The sequence below is a fragment of the Venturia canescens genome, chromosome 1 (assembly GCF_019457755.1).
Source record: "Venturia canescens isolate UGA chromosome 1, ASM1945775v1, whole genome shotgun sequence".
NCBI classification, from domain to species: domain Eukaryota; kingdom Metazoa; phylum Arthropoda; class Insecta; order Hymenoptera; family Ichneumonidae; genus Venturia; species Venturia canescens.
Window position 1 is genome coordinate 36,211,523 of NC_057421.1, and position 26,701 is coordinate 36,238,223.

General features: G+C 35.4%; 3 protein-coding genes across 4 annotated transcripts in view; 1 reads left to right on the plus strand and 2 right to left on the minus strand.

Annotated features, from left to right (window-relative positions):
- The window catches only part of LOC122412823 (uncharacterized), a 241,837-nt gene extending 228,788 nt beyond the window's left edge, over nucleotides 1–13,049 (minus strand). Inside the window, exon 1 of the mRNA XM_043422724.1 lies at nucleotides 12,658–13,049. The gene's annotated coding sequence lies outside the window, so the exon portion shown is untranslated. The remainder of the gene's footprint in view (nucleotides 1–12,657) is intronic.
- A 1,062-nt stretch (nucleotides 13,050–14,111) lies between these two features.
- LOC122409876 (uncharacterized) lies at nucleotides 14,112–17,080 on the plus strand. Of its 2 annotated transcripts, none has more exons than XM_043417771.1 (5): nucleotides 14,112–14,434; nucleotides 14,987–15,104; nucleotides 15,224–15,424; nucleotides 15,813–16,022; nucleotides 16,499–17,080. In XM_043417771.1, the coding sequence occupies exons 1-5, from the start codon at nucleotides 14,283–14,285 to the stop codon at nucleotides 16,553–16,555; spliced, it is 738 nt and encodes a 245-aa protein (XP_043273706.1). In that variant the 5' UTR covers nucleotides 14,112–14,282; the 3' UTR covers nucleotides 16,556–17,080. The 2 variants fall into 2 exon arrangements, with proteins under 2 accessions (XP_043273706.1, XP_043273697.1); XM_043417762.1 differs by having other exon boundaries at nucleotides 14,114–14,434; nucleotides 14,981–15,104.
- A 123-nt stretch (nucleotides 17,081–17,203) lies between these two features.
- LOC122409868 (hydroxypyruvate reductase) lies at nucleotides 17,204–25,584 on the minus strand. The gene is made up of 7 exons (XM_043417753.1): nucleotides 25,429–25,584; nucleotides 23,502–23,641; nucleotides 21,643–21,794; nucleotides 20,950–21,302; nucleotides 19,719–19,937; nucleotides 18,220–18,651; nucleotides 17,204–17,827 (listed from the first exon to the last, which is right to left on the minus strand). Exons 2-7 carry the CDS (start codon nucleotides 23,634–23,636, stop codon nucleotides 17,583–17,585), a joined length of 1,536 nt encoding a protein of 511 aa, XP_043273688.1. The 5' UTR covers nucleotides 23,637–23,641; nucleotides 25,429–25,584; the 3' UTR covers nucleotides 17,204–17,582.
- Between the last annotated feature and the right edge of the window lie 1,117 nt (nucleotides 25,585–26,701).

Consider the following 26,701-nt stretch of genomic DNA (forward strand, 5'->3'; position numbering starts at 1 on the left):
ATATCACTTCAGAACTCGAATTTAAATTTATTAAAATTTGATAGGAAATACACGTATATGAAATAACATGCGTACTTATCGATAATGGTTAAATCTTATTTCAAGGTTTACATAACTCTGGAAAACTGACTTTTTTCATGGGTTATTTAACTTGGCTATATTTTTTCTACGAAACTATAGCTCACGTTTGTTCAAGCATAATGCCGTGTGAAATAATGCGTCACGGCAATATGTGTAGTATACGATTGTATGAGGTGAGAAGACGACGAGAATTCCGCAAAAATGTAAGGCAAAAAACTTAGGATCTGACACGATTGGTTATATACCGTGAGGAAGCACACCGGATTTAAAAGGTGAGACAAAAGACGAGAGGCAGGGAACGCAGGTATGAAATTTGTCTCTGTAGCTCCTATATAGTTGTCAAGGGATCATTTACTCCAATCTTCTGTATTGCCACGATCACGTGACCATTATTCTCTCCAAAAGAATTCGTGAGCTCTGTGTACCGGCTGTTCAGCAATTTCAGGTTCTTACGTCCATTTTAAGCAGAGTCAGAGAATTTATGTCTAACAATATTTCGAAAGTAGTTTGTCCGGCGGTATTCTAATAAACGTAAATTCACTATTTTTTCAATTCTTCAATTCTCATAAACGCGCATAAACGTTGTGAAAATAAAAAAGGATGGAGGAAATGAACTGGAATGCGAAACTTCTCGTTAAGGAAGGAACGCAACTACCCACCTAGTCATAAAAAAATTTGACCTAAGTAGTACTTAATTTGGCAACGTCGCTGTCGGTTGATATGTGTGCGCGTGTATATGCGTGTTCAAAGCATTGTATATGCCGTCGACAGCTCATCAGCTGTGTCAGTCAATTTTCGTTTAATTTAATCGCGAGTTCGTTATGCCAAAAAAGATTTCAAGTGTATATGTATCTCAATCATTTGAAAAGTAATTGAGATTATGTTAATACGACGAATATTATTTGAGTTTAAAAATATTCTACGTATGAACGGCACGAACTTTTACATACGTTGAAATTTCAAAATACGCACTCATATAACCTCGAATATGCGACGTTGCAACACTTCGAGCAAAGGTCCGAAAATTTGCTATGACTACTTTTTATTGTTCTTATTATTCCTGTCATAAGTCACCTTTCAATATTTTTTAAGCCAGATAAATGATTCTAAGTATTTCATCTCTCTGCTGTTTAAATTTCGTCTTGATCTATCGATCAATTACGGAGATATGAGGAATAATGTAGCACTAACTCCGTGATTTCTCATAAGAGGCCATGTTGAATTGGCTTGCAAAGAGATAAAAAAAACTATAAATATCTCGCGTACAAACCCACCTCGGATCTTAAAAATTTGTATGAGTTTCTTTTATATTATAAAATCGAACATTCTGCCAAGTTTGGTATTTGTCTGTCCATCAATTCTATTTCCTGCGTTACTTCCTTAAGAGTTCTTTTTTCAAGATTTTTCTTTCAACCTACCGTCTTTATTTTCTTCAACTCCAGTGCTAAATGCCAATAGTCTGAAGTCAGAACCAAGTTCAAATAGCCGACAGAAATAGTAGTTTAATAAGTTTGAAAATCTTCAACTTCCACAAAAAAAAGCCCCTCGTTGTGGGTAGTTTAAAAAAAAAATGGAGGTAGAATATTTGACTTATCTATTCCCTTGAATCAAATTGTCAAAAAAATAGGAGCCAATTCATGAAGATCTTCTTTTCTCTTAAAAGTTCGTGGAAAACTGCAAAGAATGGTTCCCGAAGTCAACAATCTGACTGGTTGTATGATAATGGAATTTAGGCAGATCGAAAAGAGGTTTCGATTTATTTTTAGTATAGATAAACTTTCACTATTCGCACGAACAGAAAGGGCGTATAAAAAAAAAAAAAAAATAGAACAAATAGTTGAAATAACAACTACGACGTTGCGGAATTTCCTCTTTTACGTGGAATGCCCATTTCGTGAGTTTGTCAATATACAGGCTGCAAATGTGTGTGTGCGCGTGTGGGTATTTTGTGCTGTACAAAGGCGTGGGATTGTAGGGAGGTCTTCGGTCTTTGTCGCTACGCTCAAGTTTTTGACCTGCTGTCTACCATCTGCCCTTGTACCAACTTGAAACGTTCATTCTTTTCTTCGAAAAAATCGCAGTTCAATCTGCCCACGATGAACCGGATTCTCCGATTTTTCCCAAATTTCCAAATTCCTTCCACCGTTCATTCTTCTTTCCTCTTTCTCTGCAATTCTCCCATCCACAAATTCGTGGGATCACAGCGAGTTATTCTCATTCTTTTTTTTCCATCTATTTTTCGTCACGTGCTCCACAATGAGTGAAGCTACAAAAATTTCGAAGCTTCGAAAATTTCAAATTTTCAATATCCATAAAATAATATTTCAAGTGATTTATAAAATTTTTAATAACATATATGAAAAAAAATAAGTTAAAAAATTGTTGCCAAAACGTCAGCCAAATATGGCAGATGCAGATATATATTCCCGGAATTGCATTCAAGAAATGACTTTTGCATCGTACAGGAATATCAGTTTCATCGAAAATTACACAAAAACTTATTTCCAGGAAACGGTTAATATCTGATTAAAAATCTTTATTCTCCGATAATTAAAATTCTTGAGTGGAACTGAAGAGTGTAAAAATACGATTAATCAATATAGATGCATCAAAGGTGGAAAATAAAATCAACGAGTTGGCGACCGGAAGTTATGTATGCAGGAAATGATTTGCGGAGCCCACCCGTAGTGGTCGAACTCTTGGCGGAGCACTCAGCTTTATTATTATTGCTTCGAGTCAGATTCACGCGAGAGCCGCAAGGAAACGAGGAAGCAAACCCACGTGGTCCCAGCTGTACCAGTTGCATGTGTGTCTTGTTATTAAAGCCGGAGCAATAAATACAGGGGCATGCATACCAAACGGATATAGAAGAGAAATATTCGATCGTACGTGCAACATGAATGAAATTTCATAGCGGAAGCCGATTAATTTTTTATTGTAGCTTTTTATCGAACACTCTTCATCAAAATTGGAAAAATAGTAAAAAAAAAAAATGTTTATTCTAGCAGAGATAAAATATGAGAATTTAACTTTTTTTTTGGCGACACAAAAACTCAATAAATTGCGACATCGCGAAGTGTGATCTCTCGGGTACAGTGAATTGATACGGACGTATTCGGGACATGAGCGATATGAATTAACAAATTTTAACGAGTTATATCCGCTGGCGGTGTGATATTTGATCGTCGAAAAAATTCGACTTGTTCACGCAATGCGCTCGACGAATGAGCCTGAAAGAAAGGGTTGCGAATCATCAATTGAGAACGATTTCCGTTTGAGGATTAAGGGTAAGATGTTATTTACTGAGCACTGGATATTCCACCAACAAATATATATATAGTATACAGTATCCATTTATTGTAACACTTAAATTTATTGTAACTCTTAAACAGATGTGCCAATAACAACGACGCTGAAGTTTCCAACGTTGGAGTCCAACGAAATGAACGAAAAAAACGTTTGTAATTCACAAATTTGTTATTTCACGAATCGTTGGTGCAGCTTGAAAAACTACGAATCGCAAATTTGGCAGGGAACAAAATAGGAGAATTACTGAAATTATTGGAGAGTTTTTTTCGATCATTTCGTTGGACTCCAACGTTGGAAACTTCAGCGTCATCCAATAATAGCAGTAATCCAAATTTTGTCATTTTGTTTTAATAAACGCACAATCTATTGCATGCTCCATAGATTATTTCAGTTTAAAAAGTTATTTTACATGTGAAATAACGCACGAATGATTTAGGGGCGTCGAATAATCTAACGACCGCATTTCATACGTTATACCAGTCGAGCGCATGCACACACGTGTGTTGAACCAGTAAATTATAGCTATCTACTCATGAATATGAAAATTCCATTAACGCGCACAAATATTTCAATACATATTACAATTTTTATATATATATATATATATATATATATATAAAGTGACAAGGAGTGTATGCATGTAAATTTTGATATCAAAAAAACTTTTTTCTTCAGGGTAAACGTGTTGAAAACGTTATTTGACGTACAGAACTCAGGCATAACTTGGACACAGCAATCTTCGCAAGTTTGTCTACTGTTTTGATGTTGTACATGTGTATCAATCAACGACGAAGAAATAATTAATAATAAGAAACGTGAGCGGTTAAAGGATATCTGTTGGCAGAAATGTAATTTAGTTTCTCAAGATTGGGAGCTCTGAGTGACCAGCGCGCTCTCTGTGTGTTTGTTCTTAGAAGCTAACGGGGCTCTCTGATTCAGAAGTCTCAGAAAAAGTCATTAAAAACGAGCTCAAGATTGTACTCAAAAATAAAAAACACATCCGCCACATCCATTAATTACAAAAAACCTAAAAACATCGAACTCAGTGTGGATGCTCACAGCCTCACATTATTGTCTTATCTACTCATCTACTTATCTATGAATCTGTTAATAATAAAGAACTGCTATCGCACATAACCTATAACAGAAATCAGTGAACCGACTTCAATTACTTATCGACCGCTCAACTCCAACAATATCAATTATTGTTTGGTCCCAAAAGTTACAAAAGTATGAAACCATCGGCTCGGAGAAACGGAGCCGAGTCATACGGGTATTGAGAGGAAGTCGTGTGCATGAATCTTTCGCAACGATGTATCAAGCGGTTTTTCTAAGCTTCAGGTGTTATTCGACAATTGAAACTGAACAACAGTGTAGACTGCTGGCACGGAAGCCAAAAGTCATATTCCAGTTCTTCGGAGCCCTTTGAGTGTGCTGGGTAACGATTCCGCGCGGAGAAAGGATCTCGCAGAAAAGTTAAAATGAAGAAAATTCACACAATGAGATCGGCAAATCAGGTAGCAAGGTTGTCCCAAAAATGTCAAACGGAATAAGTAATGACAATATAAAAAAAGACGCCTGTAGCGAGTAGCAGATTATTTGCTTAGCAACAATCACCGTGTTCCCAATGTTCAGTCTTTCTGCGTGCATTTTGGCAAAACAAATGGAAAGTTTTGGAAATATTTATTGAATCTGGTTTTTCTTCGCCCATGATATTATCGAAGAAACAAGGTTCTTACGTCGTGCTCCACTGTCCTGATTGTTATAATCCTCTGCAATTATCGAGGACATGCGAGAGTTATACATCTGCGAGTGTGGTGCGTGAAATATCAGTTAGAGAGCTCCGGGCCTTGACATAAATATGGTTCAGACTCGCTATATGTATATAAATCTCATACATACGGAATGAGCGTATGGAGAATCTCAGATCAATTACATCAAAGCCTTTACTGCAAGGACTTTTTACGGACAGAGTCATTTTTCGGATTTCCGAACTTTATCGTAAAATTGTTTGGAAATCAAACGAATCGTTCCTTATCATTAGATACAGAAGAATACACTAATCGATGTCCGATGAGAGGTTTTTTGAAGATGACAGCACGATAAGCGCAAGAAATACGGCGATGAGTCGAACAATTTGAGTCAGTTGACACGGAATGCCCCATGCGAATGGGATTGCATCGTTTTCGAGGTGAATGAATTTGGTGTGCGGGGGAGCAACCTTTCGTTTTGTTCTCTATACATACATGTACGTTTTTAGATCCTCATGGCGTTTATCTTTTTTTTCGGGATCTTCATGAGCGTTTATTTTCGACCAGACGCTAACAATTCCCTTTTCGTTAGGGGAGCATATTTATTCTTAGCATACTCGATGGTTTTTCCCACAACGGGTATACGAAAAGTAACAAGATTCCTATATTCTTTGTACTACGCGTTTCGAGATCCAAGAAAATAATATGTTCATCTCGCTGAACTTGTGTTGTTTCCACCCGCACGAACGAGCATCTAAAAAAAAAGTTATCGGAAACTCTAAAAATACGAATATTTTCGATAAAATCTTTGCAAATATAAAAATACGTGGATGAGAAATATCGTTACTGAATGACGCTGAAGTTTCCAACGTTGGAGTCCAACGAAATGATCGAAAAAAACTCTCCAATAATTCCAGTAATTCTCCTATTTTGTTCCCTGCCAAATTTGCGATTCGTAGTTTTTCGTTCATTTCGTTGGACTCCAACGTTGGAAACTTCAGCGTCATCGTTACTGAATAAAATTTCGCAGTTAAGATTGTTTCATTCATCGCTTTTATTTACCTTAAAAATTATCATTTTCTTTTAATTTCATTATTATTTTCGAAATCGAGAAAAAGAAATCTTTTTACAATCTTTTTCGTAATTTCACAGATCAAACGGCCCGGTTTAGATTCAATAGATCAAAGATGCGTCCTATAACGTTGCGTCGCCTAAAAAACACGAGAACATGCACGAAATAGTTGAAGCTGGTTATCGTAGCGAATTTCAGTTTGTGTATACGACGAACTATGAGAATGCATAATACAACACGAGGTATAACGATAGAGCGTACTGAGGGAAAAAGGATGAAAAAGGAAGAAAAGGAGAAAATAAAAAAAGTGCATTCCCACTGGAAACTGGTTTCAAGGCTCGGGACGAGAGCGAGAAACTGTGAAGGAGATACCTGGTAAAGCGTTCTCTCGCGAGTAAGCACGGTGTTCGAATATAGGCCTTGCGGCTACGAGAGAATTGTGAATATAAAGGATAAGGAGAGAAAGAAATGGAGAAGAGCGAGATGAAACGAATGGAGAATATATGCAACCGGAGGAAAAAAATAAAAAAATGGAAACCGGATGAAACGCTACGACAAAAGATGTTCTATATATACATTAAATGAGAAACTAGAGAGAAGAAAAAATACTCTGCAGGCTCTATAGGACTTGTTGTATACATAATGTACCTTTACGAGCGCATTCGTAATATCAAAAAAAGTCCTTAAAGCCTGGTTGAAAAAAGTTGTATGATTAACAACTGACAATAGATGGCGAAGAACCATTAAACGGAAGGGTGCAGCTTTTCTGAGGAAAATTCCTTACTGGAAAAATAAAACTTTACAAAGATGTTCGAATATTGATAAAATCTAGAGTCGCGGCAGCGACCCTGCCGCTGCCATAGAGTCTTTACCGGAGCGTAAACATTTCCAATTGTTTTCAAAAATTTTCAAAATTTGTTTCTTTAATAATTAAACAATTGCAGTACTTTCATAGTTACATAGACAGAAATATTCCTGGAAACTGTCGTAAATTAGGCTTTCTAGGCCAGATCGCCAGTGGTTACTTCTAAATCATACCAAACGAAAATGAATCCACTGAACAAACTTTTTCAATTTTTTTTTTTAAAAAACGTACTCGTTTCTGATAAGTAGAAACGATGAGTGAATGTTATTAAATAATCCCTATTCCATGTACGCATAACGGAGAGTTTTGGCCCTTCTTTCATTCCTTCGAAGGACAGGAGAACATCGGAGCGAATGGAACTAGGGGCAAAGGAAGAGAGAGGAGCGGAGGTGTATTGGACGAACGTGAAAGAGCAAATATACACATGTACATAGAGTCATTCAACTACACCGCTACATACAGAGGAGTCACCGTGTATACCTTTGCATCCGAGTCCTTAGCATTCCTCTCTCTTTCTCTCTCTCTCTTTCTCCCTCTTTCTCTCTCTTTAGTTAAATTCTCATTTTTCTTGTTAATCTTGTATTGTTATTCTTGTTTCTTTTCTTTCTTGTTAAATTTTCTTATTTCGTAAGCCTTGTTTGTATTCTTTCTTTGCCCCATAGCGTAGCTAAGGCATAATAAAATTATCTATCTATCTAACCATCTGTACGTTGTTTAAAAAGTTTTCGACAAAACTCATTTATGAAAAATTGAATGGAAATACGAAGAGACGAAACGGACAGTTGTCGAAGGGTCAAAATCGTAATTACACATCTCAAAACAAAGTAACACAAACCAAGGGTTTTTCTCAATTAAATGAGCCGCATCATTCACATTATTTCCCGATCTTTTTTTCATATACATACGTAGAAATGCAGATATATTTCCAACGCATTATATATCACACGGTTGAGCTGTATATGGTTACACGATATTCTCTTCTGCAATTCATTGTTGCCTGGTACTCCCAGCTATATGTACACATGTATGTTGCATATAGATAATATATTTATATACACACACATAATATATCTACGGTAGGATATATAAATGAACGTCCACGGCAAGCATGCGCTCAATTGGCCGAGACGAGAGATCCTCGATGGCCCTTTTGCCACTACTTCTGCAATATCTATATTCCTTCATTCCTACGGATATATTTGTTTGTACGTCGTTGTATATAATATAAACGTGTATGTAGAAAAGTTTCATGTCCGAAGAGATTGCATACTGTACACTGGGTACAGCTAGAACGCGCGCACAACTTGCAAGCGCCGCGAGAACAACGGATGTGCGATGAATACGAAGGTACGCGCGGAGAGAATTTCACCGCGCTTTTTCTCTTCCATCCTGCTCCTTCCAGCATTGCCTGCTCCGGTGAATGCATTTGTATATACATATATATATTGTGGCGTAATGCTCTCGACCCCGACGACCCAACGCGACCGAATATAACCCCGACCCCGAAATACATCGCGGCCTGACGCGATCTTTTTCTCAATCGCATACAACGAGCGACACTTGACAAGAAAATGAAAACTCAAAGTTTCCGAAAATTGTAACTCTCAACGAGGAAATCGGCGAACTCTGCTGCGGTTACGAAATTGTAATCGTAATTTTGAGGGCATATTCGATTACTCGCTCATTTGACATAAAACGCTCTGTACAGAAATGTACAAACATATATGTACCGACACCAAAGTCCGAAAGGTTTCTGAACACAAAAGAGTAGTGACGTGCGGACCTCTCTTTTGCCCGACCTACAATCCGAACGTATATATACCTACCTATACGCCAGGGCTCCTCTGAGCACTCTTCGTCTTTCTGTATTACAATATCGAACAAAGCGATGTACAAGAACGAACGAGATGTTTCAGCGAAACGAGAGATTCGAAAATGCGAGTAGTCATTTCTCAGATGGCAACGATGAAACCGCGCTTCCATATTTAAGGTATTACTGGATGGATAGCCCAGCCGATAAATTGTACCTGATCGGAATTTCCATACTTCGTGATGCAATAAAAAACTGAAAAAATTCAGTAACATTTGGAAAGTTATGAACTACAATTATCAACAATAATATTGTCCAAAAGTTATTAATAAAGTGTTTAAATAAATAATTTTTTAACAATTTTACAGTAAACTCTTGTTGTTTTTTTTTTTTTTACGAATCGAATGCTCATGATTTTTTTCAGAATTTTCGTGGATTTTTGAAATTCCCTTTTTTAAATTTTTCAAGTGGCTCTATTTGTACATTTTTGATCGAGTAATCTTGAGACTTTTCAAAACTGATGGTAAATATGTCTTCTAAAACATATCCAAAATTCAAATTTTTTAAAATTTTTTTCAAAATTTTTTCAAGAAATTTCAAAAATCGACGAAAATTCTGAAAAAATTCATGAGCATTCGGAAAAATACACACATTTGATTCGTAAAAAAAAACAATAGGTCACCGCAAAATTATTGAATAATTAATTGTTTAAACAATTTGTTATTAACTTTTGGACAATATTATTATTGATAATCGTTGTTCATAGCTTTCCAAATGTTGTTGAATTTTTTCAGATTTTTATTGCATCACGAAGTACGGAAATTCCAATCAAATATAATTTTTGGTTGAGCTATCCATCCAGTTATACCTTAATTTTATTACTTGTAAGATGCTTTTTTGTGCATTATTCGAACTGAAGTTGTACGTTTCGGAAGATTTTAAAATGATGACGCTGAAGTTTGCAACGCTGAAGTTCAACAAAATGATCTAAAAAAAATTCTTCAATTCTGTTACCTGCCTAATTTGCAATTCGTCGTAGTTTGTCAATCTACACCAGTGACTCGTGAATAAAAAATTGGTCAATCAAAAATGTTATTTTCGTTAATTTCGTTGGACTCCAACGTTTTAAAACACAACGTCGTTTAAAATGTGTGTTTTTCATGACACGATATTTTAACACTAAAAAAACACTGTTCTCCTTCGAATCTAAGGCAAAAATATATTGAAGTGTTTCAGTAAAGTTCAGCGTGTTACCCCAAAGAAGTAATGAAAAAAGCACTTTCTTTAGCAATTTCAAAGGTTTTTTCAAATACTTCGGGTAAGGCCTCTATACCACATCTCACGATATTACCAAATAGACGCGTTCTTAAATTCATAGTCCTTTGGTATCGCACAATAATTCGAATTTTTAACCGCAATTACCTTGCATCTTTATGCAAATTACTATGCAAATTTCACCTTCTTTTCATAAATTTGAACGCTCGTTCAGTTAGCTCGAGTCGTATTCGCCTGTAATCACCCATTTCCGTATTCTGCTATATGAACGAGTTTAATGCAATTTCTTTCGAGAATAATTCAAGTCGAAAAAGACAAAAAATATATCATATCCCATATTTTTGTTTTTGTTTTCACTGAATTATAAATCGATATTTTTCCAGATTTTTTACTATTTTTTCTTTCAGTTTTTAATGCGTCCAAGTCTTTTCTAACAAATTGGATCGAGCTCGTGTTTCAAAAAGTGCTGTCTTATTTTTGCTCGGGTGCACTGATGCGCGATATCTCAAGAGATCATCCGAGACTCTTGCACGCTCGACTCTTTTAATCTTAGTATCGTTTACGTCTCGTCTCCCAGCTAATTACACTGCAGAGCGGTGCCCCTATATTCGTTCATTGTGGTCTTCGTACCCGTTGCATGAACACTTTTTTCTCAACTTTTTTTCTCCACAAATGCATCGTATTATGACAACCGCAGCGTCAAGGAATATGCCAATGTCGACGAATCGTATCAAATTCAAATTACCTCGAACGCTAAATATCGTGCTGGAGAACATTTTTTTTATATAACGCAACCACATTTCCGAGCTTTTTCGAGAGTGTCTAAGGTTCCTAAAGTGCAGCTGTCGAAGGAAGTAGTGCACTGAGAAACAAAAATTGTTGATTCAACGACGCTGAAGTTGGAGTCCAACGAAATAAACGAAAAAAACATTTTTAATTCACCTATTTTTTATTTCATGAAGCATCGGTGTAAATTGAAAAACTAAGAATTGCAAATTCAGCAGGGAACGAAATTGGAGAATTACTGGAATTACTGGAGAGTTTTTTTACATCATTTCGTGTCACGTTGATTCAATAGCAACTGATGTTATTGAAAGAGTTTTCTTCATTCAACTGCAATGTTTTCGAGAGAGAGAATGGATCGGCAGTTTGATCTAAAACCATTTTATATTCGTTTAATCATTTTTATCGCGCTCAAAGTTAAAAAGTTCGACTTTAGCTTTAGGTACACGATTTTTTATTTTTCTGGCTGTCCAATTTATTGCAATTCCATTTTCAGGTTTTCCAGATTTTTATATTCGATTATTATTTCGAATAAAAAATTTGTTTCGAATAGAAGAATTACGATTGTAAACTTGCTGAACTAATTATTGGAAGAAACAAACCCCGAGTACAAGTGCGAAAAATACAAGAATTGTGGATCAACACAAAATGAGCTAATGAGCAAAGTTAACGAAACATTGACCTACTCGAGAGGGGTGTACTGACTCGTGAAACAATGAAAATACTGTTGATCGGTGGAGCAATTATCATTATTTCCATTTGCTCGGTTGAGTAGATTTATTATCGTGAGAAACCCATTGATTGGACGTTTTCAACCGGTTAAATTATGTCGAAAAAGAATATTCGCTGTAAGCGGTGTCGTTAATATTTCACCAAGATTTATATTTCCCGTAAGCTTGTAATATTCAACAGTAAAAAAATGCCTTGTTGTGTCCAGATTTGATTCGTTTTTAAGACCCTCGCGAGTCGACATTAATCCGGGATTACTTTATCACAATTATTATCTCAGCGGAAACAAACGTTTGAAATAAATTTTGGCAAATTTATCAAGTCACTTTATAACACTTGGAATTCTGCTGTATTTATGAATGAGTTCAAATTTATGGAAACTTCTCAGTTTGACGTATACAGACCGTTACACTTTATTCTAACCTCGTACTGTTTTTTTTTTTTTTTTTTTTTTTTTTTTTTTCCATTCCGCTTGAGATACTGCGAAAGATTCTTAGGTCAATAATGTTATTGAAAGGGTCGAAAAGCTTAAAACATAACCAGAATGGTTATCTCATTTACGAAGAATAGAAAAATAAACGAAAAAATGGCTGGAGCTACAACGATTTTTCCTAGTTCTATACGAAATCCTGAAAAATCGTATAATCAGATGTTGTCCAAAATAATTTAACAAATACAAAAAAACGTGGAAAAAATACCAGCTGTAAATTAATCGTAAATAACGAGTCGAAAAACCTCTGTCATTCGAACGGTAGCTTTCGTCAATTGGAGTGAAATGACTTCTGCATTGAAGACAAAATAGGAAGCTTCGATTAGACAGAAAAAAAGTTTAATATATATATATATTAGCGAAAAAAAATAATACCGAAAACAAAACTGGTTTGAATTCTAGTTCGGAATCATTAGCATCAAAACGCCCCATACATTGAACAACTGGGGGTTGTAAAAGAGCAATTTGTGCCTACAAAGATTTGCGGCTCACCATGTTTTGATTCGATGACGCAAAAAATATAAGCAAGACGTAGGCGAATTCCGAGGATCCAGAAACTACGCCGGTGTAATTTTTCCGGGTTCGAACCCACTGATCACACACAAAACACATAAACACGGGCCGCACGCACTTTTTCGAAGGTAAAAACAACACTGCACTCACGTGTCACAAGGGTAAAAAGAGTAGAAAATCTCGTGCTCCGACGATAAATAAGTTTAAAAATCGCAACTTCAATAAAAGGGATAAAAAATCGCGACAAGCATAAACTATTGAGGATGAGGACACTGCTTATTGTTTTGTTTCACATACTTCGTTTACGAGACGCTCTGTTGTAATTTTATATATATATATTCAAGATTTTTCGTCTTACCGCGACTGCGAGAGAGCCTCGTATGCTGCCGCGACGACAGGACGGCAGCGGCGCAACAAGTGATCGGCGGCGCGGGGCGAGCGGGGTGGGGACCTCTCAAGGAATATCTTTTAGTTCGAGCCACCGCCGAAATCTCAACCGATGGCGCGACTTTCGCGTTGTTGGCGTTTAAATTTTTTTCAATTTACTTTCAACTTGCTTATTTCTATTCCCAAAATTCTATTTCTCATATATTTATTTTTCCGTACTTCACGTAACATGCACCGAATAGAAATTCAAATGATGCTTCATCATATAATTAATATGAAATGCTCATCTGTACACTTGGCCCGACTCATTATATCGTTGATTATATTTACGTTGCCCGTTTCGAAGTTCTATCAAGAGACGCGGTAGCGGCTCGACGCCAAGTATTAAAAGGAAAATTATGTATATAGCAATATATATTACATATTCAAGTTATTTGTCACACGATTGTTTGTAATACGAAGGACAGCGAAGTGAAGAAAAAATGATCCCTGCTGCCTTGCATAAAACGTGCAATATTTAAAGTAGGGAACAGGGAGACTACAGGGGCGCCGACAACGTTATAATAACATCGAAAACGTTTGTAACGCCAATGGCCGTTTTCTCCGACGCGGTTCAAACTCAGTTCAATTTTTTTCATATAGTTTCGAGATAGGATGAACCGAGTTTAAACTCAGATTAACGTTGGAAAAAACGGGCATTATGTCCGTTTTATCTCGAAACTATATGAAAAAAATTGAACTGAGTTTGAACCGCGTCGGAGAAATAAACGACCATAAAACGCGTTTGACTTGAAATGAACGCAGTTAAACGTTTCGCTGTAGCGTTGTTGACGTTTACAACGCCAAGTTGAACGGTACAAACGTTTTTATAACGTTGTCGGCATCCAAGTCGAAATGGAAACGAAATGCGGAAGAGTGCTCAACTATCAAGCATTTTAGTGATCGACATCGTTTCAGCAAATAAATTGAGTTTCTGCATTGCCGACCGTTCGTTATTATTTTGTATTCCGAATTATATTTTTATTTGCATTGGCAGCGGTTGATAATCTTTTGTTTTTGACGTAGTCATACAGCTCACACAGCTGTTCTCCGTGTACGATTCCATTAGATCTTTTACGTATATTTAGAAAAGTTGTATTCTTTATTGCTCACACGTCATGGGTTCGTTCGAAAATTAGTACGAATGTCAATAAAAAAGTAGAAGACGTTCACCGAGAATGTATCGGAACAATGTAAATTTCGTTATCTCAATCACGTTATTAGCTATAATTGGTGATGGTACTGCACTGAAATGCGTCGAAGAAACAGCCTGTACGTGTCATCTTCCTAATGGAACTTTGTACGATTTAAATAAATTATCCGAGCAAAGGTTCGTTTCTTTTTACTTTTTCGCTAATTGAAATAAATCCGATTGAGTTGGTAAAAATTGACTTGAGCTTTCAGCTGCAATTTAATCAAATGAAATATTATCCCCATTGCCATAACCACCCTGCACAAATTTTCCACACATACAATTTTTCAATAAAATTTCAATATTTTTTGTTCAACCTGATTACTTTGCGCGCTGTTTATATTTACAATGAAACTTATATTTTTATTAATAAAATCACGAATATTAGCTTTATTAACGACACTTTTCAATCCGTCCCAGAATAAAATTGTTATTTATGACTGGAATGTCAAAAAGAACTTATCAATTTCGATTAGAACTTGAAAAGTAAATATTTGAAAACAATGGACACATAATAATTATAATTGAAATGATAAAACATATTTGAAAATTCTGAATAATATGACATGACATCTAAAAAAAATCAACAAAATAAGCTAAACATAATTAGGTCATACAATAATGAAAAATAGTGTGAAATTGTTACTGTTGCTGGAAAAATTATATAATTAGTATTTTTCACAGTTACAGCCCAATCAAGAGTAACAACAATTTTAATTTGACATTTTCTTTTCAACCGTGTAAAAATGTGAAGATGGATATGACAAAAGACAATCCGACAGAGTGTAACAGAGACCTTGGTGTATCGGTAAGACAACAGAGCAATATTTTCAAAAATGTACTCAATCCACTGACATAAACCAAACAGATAATGAAGCTAAGTCTTCCAATCCGAATCATTTTCATGTTTGATCCAATTCTACTTAGTTGTGCGCTCAAAACCATACAGATGCTGAAAAATCATTCAGCCTTGGAACTACAGGAGAAACTAAATGGGCTATACTTGAAAGCAGTGCAGAGCTTGTTCTCACCCATGCTAATTACACCACCCGCATTTTGTTGGTCTGTTGTGACAACTGTAATCTGGCAAATCTGAGTTTGGCCTCCAAGCCAGAAAAATCTGAATATGTTGGTAACTTTTTCTTATAGAAGAAAAAATTCCCCTCATAGTTTTACATTTCATGTATATTTCAAATATGAATAACAGGTTTTGAAATGACGCTGAAGTTTCCAACGTTGGAGTCCAACGAAATGATCGAAAAAAACTCTCCAATAATTCCAGTAATTCTCCTATTTTGTTCCCTGCCAAATTTGCGATTCGTAGTTTTTCAAGCTGCACCAACGATTCGTGAAATAAAAAATTGGTGAATTACAAACGTTTTTTTCGTTCATTTCGTTGGACTCCAACGTTGGAAACTTCAGCATCGTGGTTTTGAATATCGATACAAATCTGACTCGAATCTCATGGTTGTGAGAAAAATTGAATTGGAAATAATAATTACGATATTGATTGCAGAATTTAATACTGAGCTCACAATACGCCTGTATGATTCATGGATCTCATAGGGGTCTTTCAACCGGTTCAATCCTGGTGATTTTACTTCTTGTTTTCGGCAGTGTTTATTTTTGTGTCGGGGCTCTTGCACTGCATTTCTTGCGCGGTGCCATTGGTTGGGAAATGATTCCGAATTACGACTTTTGGTCAAAAATCCCTGGTCATTGTAGAGTAAGTATTTGCACACTTAATTCAGCTACTACGATGGATATAACAACGTATGAACAATATAGACGGAGTTGCTAAATCAAAATTCCGTTTGATTTTAAAGAATTCGAAAAAAAAAATATTCGGTGGAAAAATATTGGCTTTGAGGCAGATAAAATTCAGAAATGCTTGAAACCAATATTTTCGTTCGATAAATAAATCATACGTGTAGTGATCAAGGATTTGGATCCGGCATTCAACGCACCTTGAACCTTTAAATTTTGAATTTTCCAACATAACTCAACCTGCTACCAAAAAAAAGTTTCAACCCACTCAGAATAGTGTCAAAAATGGGCTGAAACTTCTCGATTGGACGAATCGTGTCGTGAAATTCGACTTGTACTTGAAGAGAAAAATCTGATCTTTTGTTGTTGGAATACTAGAAAGTTAATTTTGTAATTAATATGTAAAGAGAATTGAGAAAAGAATTTGTTTTGCAGGATGGCATCGCTTATGTCTTCAATGGCTGTTCTCCAACCACTTACGAAAGAATATAAAACTTGGTCGTCGAAGCAATAAGGTCACCACATATATGTGAATTATGCCCATCGCTAGTCTTTAAGTTAGGGTAACGATAATTATTATCTTTTTACAACATTCTTCAATTGTGATTCAAATTTATCATGTTTTCGATTTTTACCGAATATTTTTCCGCAAATTTTGCTACACGAATCATTTTTCAAGCATTCATTCATTTGTCGGTCATTCAACGAAAGAGAGCTTTACGTGATTTAATCGAGGCTCCGGTCGAATCTCAAATTTAAAAGTATTCGAATTTTTTTATTACTGAAACTTGTGAGTCATTTGATTGTGCAGAAAATATATATTTTTTACTTTCTTCAAGCGCGTCAGTCAAAAACCGCGCGCGCACACACACACACAAAACAGAAGAACTAAAAACATTTCGATAGGCGTCTTTCGCCTTTACGATGTGCGTATATTTTTTATAAAAAAATATGTAAATTCTTTGACAGACATATTAATGTGTACAACGAGAAAATAAATGAATTAATAAACTCTCATTAGAATTCTATGATTCATTCATATTATCTTTTTTGCATGAACATTTTCTCAAAGTGAATATCGGTCGTTATGTTTCATCTAAAGGGAAAATATACTAAGGGGAAAAATAAATAATATACCGATTTATAACATAGTAGATTTAATTAATTCATTTTACGATCGGAAGTATTACAAAAATATAAATACATTGTTTCTTTTTTTTCTAAAAATCTATGCTCAAGTGTACATATCAAGTTACTTATAAGGTATGTGAAATCTCTAAACACCCATTAAGAAGGTATAACTTATTTATTATCTTCTTTAAATTCTATTTTCACAACTTCTATTGGAAGAATCTTCTTATTAAAAGGTAGAAAAACTGATATTATTGATCTGTCTTTAAAAAAGGGCGTATTTTTCGTTGTCAACGAAATCCTGAAATACTGGAATTTGTCGAGGAATTATCTTGCCTCGGAAAAGAAAGTTTTAGAGTTTTCCATTTCATCGCGAGAATGGAAAATTTCAATAGCTGTCGATTCCATCAACCTTTATTGACGCGTCCTCGTCAGTCTCGATAGCGAGCCAATTCCCATTTGAATTGAGACTATTGATTGCTACACCTTTCGATGTGTACGCGCTTACTATCGTCGCAAGATCTTGAGGACCATTCGCTCGATAAAACGACATGGAGGCACGCAGAGCGATACCATTCGCGAATACCGTGTCATCAATTGACAGAAGAAGAATTTGGTCGTTGTGCACAGTACCTGCAAATAGAAAAACCAGAAGAAACGAAAAATTAAGATGGACCGATTACAGGATGAATCTTTGAATAGAAATCATTCCACATCCCATGATGAAGGTTGAGAGAATGGATTGTTACGTAAGGATCTTGATAAAGAATTGCGAAGTATAAATTTATTCCGATATATGATGAATAAGATTTTTCAATGGCCAGTAGTAAAAATGTAGAGTTATCCGACCGATAATATACGATACAACTGATTTAGAAGAAATTTTTTGTTTAACTTGTTCCAGCAATAACCAAGTTTATTCACATTTCCTTAGCTCGATTGGTTGCAAAGTAATGATGCATTTCTTGAATGCAAAGGACAAAACATTCAACGTATTATAACTGATGTGAGAAAACGATTGTTACCCCTTAGGCTGTGTTGACCAATTTTAACAACGACTTGTTCGTCATCACCGTCAACGTGACTCTCGTTAATGTTAAGACCGGCATCTTTGGCGACACTGGGAGCATTTACGAGATTCAAACCGTTTTTCGTTTGTCCAGATAAAATACCGACGAGGACAGCGGTATGAATGAATTTTCTGTTTTTGTTTCCGTCTCCAACAGTCTGACTCTCGATCGGTGAGTCCAAATTTTTTCGAAGGAAACGTGCACCCAGTTTCCCCAGTCTTTTGGCCAGCTCGATCCAGCTTGCGTTGTCACCAATCATGGCAGCCGCAAATACGGGAGCGTTCACAATTCCTGTGACGTTGTACTTGTCGGTAACTCCGGAAATCGCAAGGAATTGCTCCGCTATTTCAATGGCTACACGTGTCTGAGCTTCGGCTGTGCTAGCACCTTTAATATCAAAACATTCGCCCATTATTATACATTGTTATTTTACAGGACATTTTTTTATTATTCATTCGTTATTGTATTCAAATTTTTAATCGAAATCTCTTTGTTTGTTCGATAACCAGATAATCTTCCTTAAAATGTTTACAAAATCAACTCAATGAACTCAAACAAAAGGCGTTAAAAAGTCGAATTAAAGCATCGAAAATGTATTCTTTTTGTTTTAAAGTATAACTAAAACAAAAGAAAAAAAAGAAAATTTTTATGAAAAATTTATTAGAAAGGAATATATTCCCAAACAAAAGATAAAACGTAAGTTAGAAGCTGTTATTCTATCGAAATGGATTCAAATTTTTATGAATATTCTCAAAATTCATGAATTACATGGGTAAATTCAAAATACTTATTAAAAAACTGTTAAAATCAGTACGCATTGGGATTCGAATACGAATCTATGCTAAACGGTTAGAGTAATCGATTCAAAATAATAAAAAAAATTTTCAATATATTCTTTAATTCTTAACCCCGAATATCCTATAAATGGTTAAGTTAATAGAAAAAATGTAAGGGGACTTTTTTGTAGAGTGTTTAGTTTCCTACAAAAATATGTGAAGGGGATTGGCTTAACGATCGATTAAAGATGAAATATGGTTATTTTTATGTGAGACTGGAATGAAAATGGAAAACCGTGATGAGGAGAATCATCCCCTTAATATTAAGAGCTCATTTTTGGTGAATACTTTCTAGAGGTGCCTAGGAATTAATTTTTCTGTGTCTTTTTTTTACCCAGCACCCTAATCAGTATATTACATGAACAATCGGATCGTCAATATTTCTTATGCCGTTTTTCATTTTTTTTCTCATTTTTTTCGCCAAAAAAATTCGTACGTTCTTATTATTTAACAATTACTAAATACGTCTACGAAGTTTTAAGAAAAAACCTCGCACAGGTTTGAACTCGTTTCATTCTGCAAGACATTTTCGAGAAAAACAAAATTCTATACAGTAAAAAAATAGGCCCTCGAAGAAAAAAAATGAATACAACGAAAATGTATTGTTACGGAACTTACCAAGATGGGGAGTTGCGATGACCTTAGGATGTTTTATGAGCTCAAGAGTGATGGGATTTTTAGGTGGTTCCTCGACAAAGACGTCGAGACCAGCACCGCCGCAATGGCCAGATTTGATCGAATTCAGAAGAGCTTCCTCGTCGATTATTCCGCCACGGGCAACGTTTATTATGTACACTCCTTTTTTGCATTTCGATAAAGTTGTCGCGTTTACGAGATCTGTTGGAAAATGATCGAATAGTCAGTACCCTCCACAATTTGATATATTTTCGTCAAAATGTGGAAAAAGCTACATCATCAAAGATTTTTCGAAAGAAAATTAGAATTCAGAGTTTAAGAGTATGGATCAGTCGACTAACCTCACTTGAAATTTTCGAAATCAAAATTCTTAGACACAGTTTGATCGATTAAAAAAAGGCTCTGTCAGCCTACGCAGAACGATGGCAAAAATCGACTGACAGAGCCTTTTTTTAATGGGTCAAACTGTGTTAAAGAATTTCGATTTCGAAATTTGCAACTATCTCTCTCGCACTCATGGTTGCGATATACCAACTGATCCATCCTCTTAAGGAATTACTGGATGGATAGCCCAGCCGATAAATTGTACCTATTCGGAATTTCCGTACTTCGTGCTGCAATAAAAATGTGAAAAAATTCAGCAACGTTTGGAAAGTTATGAACAAACAATTATCAATAATAATATTGCCCATAAGTTATTAATAAATTGTTTAAATAAATACTTTTTTAACAATTTTACAGTAAACCCTTGTTTTTTTTTTACGAATCGAATGTGCGCATTTTTCTGAATGCTCATGATTTTTTTCAGAATTTTCGTGGATTTTTGAAATTCCCTTTTTTCAATTTTTCAAGTGGCTCTATTTGTACATTTTTGATCCAGTAATCTTGAGAATTTTCAAAACTGATGGTTAATATGTCTTCTAAAACATATCCAAAATTCAAGTTTTTAAAAATTTTTTTCAAAATTTTTTCAAGAAATTTCGAAAATCCACGAATTGATTAAACAATTTGTTAGCAACTTTTGGGCAATATTATTATTGATAATCGTTGTTCATAGCTTTCCAAATGTTGTTGAATTTTTTCAAATTTTTATTGCATCACGAAGTACGGAAATTCCAATCAGATATAATTTTTGGTCGAGCTATCCATCCAGTTATACCTTAATTGTAATTGATGAATTTTTTAATATCCATATTGAAACTTCGTTACTCACTTTTTGTCTGAGGGATGAGAGGTGTGTGAACCGTGATGTAATCAACGACAGGCCAAATTTCATCGAGAGTAGCTTTCGTCACTCCAAGTTCATTGGCATCATCCTCGGTAAGCATCGGATCGAATGCGACGATGTTCATGCCGTACGATTGCATTCTACGTGCAACCTCTCGTCCTATACGTCCGAAACCAAGCACACCGAGTGTTTTACCAGATAATTCGAAACCAGAGTACAATTTGCGATCCCAACGCCCTTCTTTCATGGACTGAGCTGCCTGAGCCACGTTTCGTGCTAGAGACGAGATCAGAGCACACGTGAGCTCACACGCACTGATGCTGTTTCCTCCAGGGGTGCTATGGAAAATTTCAATATTTTTATATCATTTTTTATATGTATAACCGTCAGTCATCGTCGAGTATTCAGTGATTTGCCGTCGAACTCTTGTCATGGTCGCATGAAATTGTGAATGTGACTATAGTTCTTTTCAGCTAACTTGAATCGATGTATCGTTGATCCTGATAATATACTCTTTTATTTAATTTTCCAGAAAAATCTCGTAGAAAATTTACTCACGTACCCGTTACAAACGTAAATAAATTCATAAATTCAAAGTGTTTCATTTTCAGGAATCCATTGTAGATACATTTTTTTTCTAATTAAAATGAAGAAATATTAACACGTGGTTTTGCTTACTTTAAAACGACGATTCCACGACGTGTGGCAGCCTGAAGATCGATATTATCAACTCCAGTACCGGCTCGTCCGATCACGCGAAGATTAGGAGCATTGTTGATAACGTCAGCTGTAACTTTGGTTTCCGAGCGTACAATCAGAGCATCGTAATTCTGAAAATAGTAAATTCATTCGATTCCCATTATAAGACGTATTTTTGTGAAAAATAACTAACTCACTTGAAGAGCATTCGTGGCACCAATTTATTGATATTATTATCAAAAACATATTTTTCATATGGAAGGTACTCGAAATTCAATAAAACTTGGATCATTGAACATTTGAATTCGGAAATTTTGTTTGTTTTTTTTTTTATATAAAATCGATCGAAATTCACACTTCCCCTTAAACAAATACGAAACCTTACTCAAACCTTGTTTGCTCGAATAAACCGGGAAACTGAGACATTCGGATTTTTCCAACAGAACCTGAATTTATGTTGAGCCCAAAAATTTGCATGAGAAAATACACCTCTTCGAGAAGGAATAATGGACGAAAGTCTTTTGCACAATTAACCCTTACTAGTCAAACCTAAAATTTCTGAAGTAATAGTCACACGGGGTCCAAAGTACCCCACTCACTTTGGGGGACGATAAATAATTGAAAAACTGTAAAAAAAAAATTGAATAAAAATACTGCAATGTATTTTGAACCTTTAAGGAACGACCATAACGATTTTATTCTATTCGTGTTATTTTTGATATTAAAAAAAATGTCAAAGAAAAGAATGCAGGAAAAATGACTTTTTTCACAAAAATTGATGCGGAAATCGTAATTTTCGATTAAAAAAAAAAAAATCAACTCGTTCTATAAACCTGAGAAATTACGCTTTCAGGTAGTATTAGTTAAATTTGTCACACTGGGGTGGATCGGACCCCAGACCGAGGGCGCCACAAGTCCCATTTTCTCGAAATTTCTATTTGGTATCGTCGGTCGAAAAACGACTGGGGTTCAATATACCCCGTGTGACTATTAAGGGTTAAATATCTGAACTGTGTGCCATGTGATGAGCGGTGGGAGTTGCAGCATTGAACAAAGATAATTAGTAAAATTATTAAACAGTAACACTTTCACATGCCAATACTTTGTTTGGTTCACAGAAAATGATCTGCGAACGATAGTGAAAGTGCATCCAGTGCAAGTTGCATGAAAGGAACGCATGTCTCTCTCGTGGACTCGACAACGTATAGTGAAGCTTCTTACAATCTATCACGGAAGAAAAGTAAAGGGGCTATCGTTATATTGTATAGAGTTGTGTGTAAACTCGTACTCGTCGAACCAGTACAACGACCCGTCGTAACTAGTATTTATGCTCGGCAAACTGGTTATAACCGGTCCTGGGGTCTCGGCAAATGCAGCACACGTGGTATGAATTAAAAATGGGAAGCTGCCGATACTGCTCCACCTCGCTCAAACAGATCTTGTTTACCAGAATTTCGTGATTAACTTGGAAAAATAAATGAAACTCGCTCATGCGAATTCGCGATAAATATAGCCAAAAATTATTTTCTCATAATAAAAATTTTTCGGCTTGACAGAGCAAACGATTTTTTCAATGGAAAATATATGAATTGATAATATTTTGGATCTATCGTTCCAACGAATTTTTTTTTTCTTCCTTTCAAAAAATGTTGATTTCAGATGGAAAAAAAAATACTTTTTGTGGTTTTCCCGCTATTCTTTCGAGTGAGAAGTTTTCATCAAATTGAAAACGAAGTATTGGTTTCCTTGAATCTCTTATTGGAACTTCGGATTAATTAAATATGCAATAAAATTGAAGCTATCGCGATTAACAGAAAAATGAAAGTTAAAAAAATAACCTGAATTTCTTGAATCAATTCGTCCTTTGATAATTTGTACTTGGTGGTGACTGGTACCCCATAGCTGGTTAGAAGATCTGCGCAACGAACATCAACTGGATCACTGATGAACACGTTTCTCATTCGCAGTGACATGATTGCTAAAACGGAAAAACATAACGTGAATCGAATATTTTCATACGAAATAAATTTGATCAAAAAATAATATTCATAAAAGTGCCGAGAACGGAGCAATCTTTCGAGTAAATATTTGAGATTCCACACCGTCACGCCTGTGCGCAAATTCTCCAACATCTGAGTATAAATAAATAATTGTACACGCATATAGGCAAAGGAACGTGGATTTCTAAATTTAAGAGCAAAGTTCGCGATCAAGCAGGCGGAGCGAGCATTCTCCTCGCTAACGAAGCCACTTTGGGACACACGTAATTCACATGCGTGCTTATCGATATTCACGAGATATAGAATAAGAAGTACGAAAGAAATTTAAGATTCTATATGGGCTTCCAGAGAAGGTTGGATAACTGTTCCAGTACATCTGCTGCTTGACAGGAATGATCGATCACTCGACCTTCAATTATCGTGGAATTAGACACGTTGACATTGAGACTAAAGTTTTTATGAAATTTGTCAATTAATTAATTCTTTTGAAATGGTATACAAACCGAAAGATTTTTAAATCGTAGCAAAAGATAAGCGTTCAAATTATCTATTATTTCCACAAAGAGTCCTGTGTTTTTTAGTACATCGAGGTTATACAATCTCTTACAGCGTTGTATTTAAATTGCACGAGCAGACTGTCGCCGCAGTAACTTGAGAATATTTCTCTCGTAACAGCTTACGAACCACGACTACGAATACATTGAACAATACTCATATTATTCGATCCATACGGCGCATACGAATGAATCAATAGTTAAAAAAACGATTAGACGATCGGACTTTACATACAAAAGCAGATGTTTCGTTTAAATTTTATTTATTAAACTTTAATTGTGTCAAATCGGGTATGTTAGTTATGTAATATTCATCGACGAATACAGAAAAATAAATATTGATCAGTGCAAATATTTGAACGTGTGGCAAAAATTACCCACTGAAATTATCTTTATTGATAATGTTATATGCCCAAGGTTAACCGGTATCAAAGGGCTTGGCCAAGAAAACAAGTTCCATTTCGTTGCCAGTATATATCGCGTGATCTCAACACTTTGCTGTTAAAGCCGACCTCTCCTATCGACGCTATGCTCCAAGCCCACATTTGTTGACTCGCATTTCATGAATTATTTTGAAACGTCGAAAATGAATGAAAAATATCAGCGTTCCCTGAGTGTCTCGCCAAACCACGTAAACTCGTTATTTGCACCACAAAACTGAAATAATACGTCAATGTGATATCGTTTCATAAGTATTGAAATTCGAGCCAACGGGGTATCGTGTGCAAACATTTTTTTTCTCCTCGGATCACTTTAACTTACTCACGCAGCTTGTCGTGCAATTTAAACAATAAAACTTCTAATTGAACTATTTTGAGCATCAATCGAACGTAATTGCTTCGATTCGTTGGTATGCCGGAGTAAACGTTACTTTTTAGATTCCGATAAAGCTGCTTTCTGTTCTGGCAAGAATTTTCAATCAAGTTACGTGGCATCCAGATTTATTATGAGTTTGAAAACATTCCATTTGGTAAATTATTATCATTGAACATTATTTTATAAATATTCACAAATAACTACAGTGATTTTAACGTCGATGAAATAATACTCAAATTTCACTCGGAATTCTAATTGTACGAATGAATTTGGAGAAATGAGGAATAATCGCCGAACAATTCAAATAAATTATCATGTGTCTATGCTGGGTGAAACATGATTATTAATCAATAATAAAAAATTGATTAAAAACAGTGACAGAAAAATTCTCTTACCTGTTGTCTTATTCAAGTGAACTTTTTAAAATTATTATTCTTTGAATACGCAGCAAATCGGTTATTCTTCAAACGTGTTTCTTCTGCTCCAGTCTCACTGTAACTAATCGTCTCGGTGCGCACCGCATTCTTATAGGGTTCGACTCCTCTTACTCCCACTCTGTCGGTAACGCAGCTCTCGATCTTCAGTACGTATTTTAACAAGTGCAGCATTACTTGTTTGTCGAAAAAAACAATCCAAGTCCGTGTGACGGTGGAAAACAGCACGTTCATCGACGGCCGAGATCATTGTTATAAAGAAATTTATTTCCATGGTTCCAGGATAGCGAGTGAAAATCTATGTTATTTTGGACGAATATTCTCTTTCCATTCTGGACCAAAGAGCTTCGAAATTAAAACATACATTTTCAGAACGTAAACTCTTTTTCCTTTGATCTCATAGATTCTCATATAGAAGTTTGCGAGGTTTATGAAATGCTTTGGGAATTATTTTCCTTAGGAAAATAATTCCCCAATTTCAACATCGAAAACGAGCGTCCCCTCGGTACACTTTGAAAACTCTCGTTTCGAATATTCCTTATCAAGTTCCTTATCATAATCTTCACCTGAAACGTTAAAAATTGATAGCACAATTAAGAGAGTTTTAAGATGATGAAGAATAGTGGGTATTTGAGGATCAGGTTTTTTCGCAGCTGAAATGGTCTTTTCAAAATTAAGTTCTTTTGTGGCCCACCGTAATGATATTGACCTTCGAACGTATTTATCATTTGCCATCTTACCGACGGTGGTTCGAAACTAATTCGAACCGCGGGTCTACAAAGTTCTTTATGTACTTACTACGCTGAGGAAAAGCTTCATTTTCTGAAACATCGTTAATGAATTATCACTTTTTTTTTATGCAAATAGAGGGAGATTATCGTTCTCTATTCGAAATTCGGACCACGATCTTAAAATCCTCAAAGTTAATCGAAAAATTTTTGAAGAGTCAATTAAGTATTTTTAGGCGTTTGGGATATTTTTTAAAGTGATACTTCATTAATAAACTAAAAACTACCGAACACAAAATTAAAGTTCAAAGAATTTATATCGTTTGTAACTTTTGCATCGCGAGCTCAGATATATATATAGGAGTGAGGTTAATTTTACATTTGGAAATGATACGAAAATTATGTTACGTTTGAATAACAATGACTGCATTTTTAATTGTCAATGTTTGAAAATAATAATGATCAGTGTCCATTATGTGCTACAAAACAAAAGCACAATTTTTTTT

Excerpts from the sequence above, each read along its gene's own strand:
- LOC122409876 (XM_043417762.1), top strand. The coding sequence starts at position 14,283 with ATGTATCGGAACAATGTAAATTTCGTTATCTCAATCACGTTATTAGCT. Across the intron at positions 15,425-15,812 it reads AGCCAGAAAAATCTGAATAT|AATTTAATACTGAGCTCACA; the intron begins GTTGGTAACTTT and ends TATTGATTGCAG. Across the intron at positions 16,023-16,498 it reads AAATCCCTGGTCATTGTAGA|GATGGCATCGCTTATGTCTT; the intron begins GTAAGTATTTGC and ends TTTGTTTTGCAG.
- LOC122409868 (XM_043417753.1), bottom strand. The coding sequence starts at position 23,636 with ATGTCACTGCGAATGAGAAACGTGTTCATCAGTGATCCAGTTGATGTT. Across the intron at positions 21,303-21,642 it reads CGTGGAATCGTCGTTTTAAA|CACCCCTGGAGGAAACAGCA; the intron begins GTAAGCAAAACC and ends AATTTTCCATAG. Across the intron at positions 17,828-18,219 it reads TGGTCAACACAGCCTAAGGG|GTACTGTGCACAACGACCAA; the intron begins GTAACAATCGTT and ends TTCTATTTGCAG.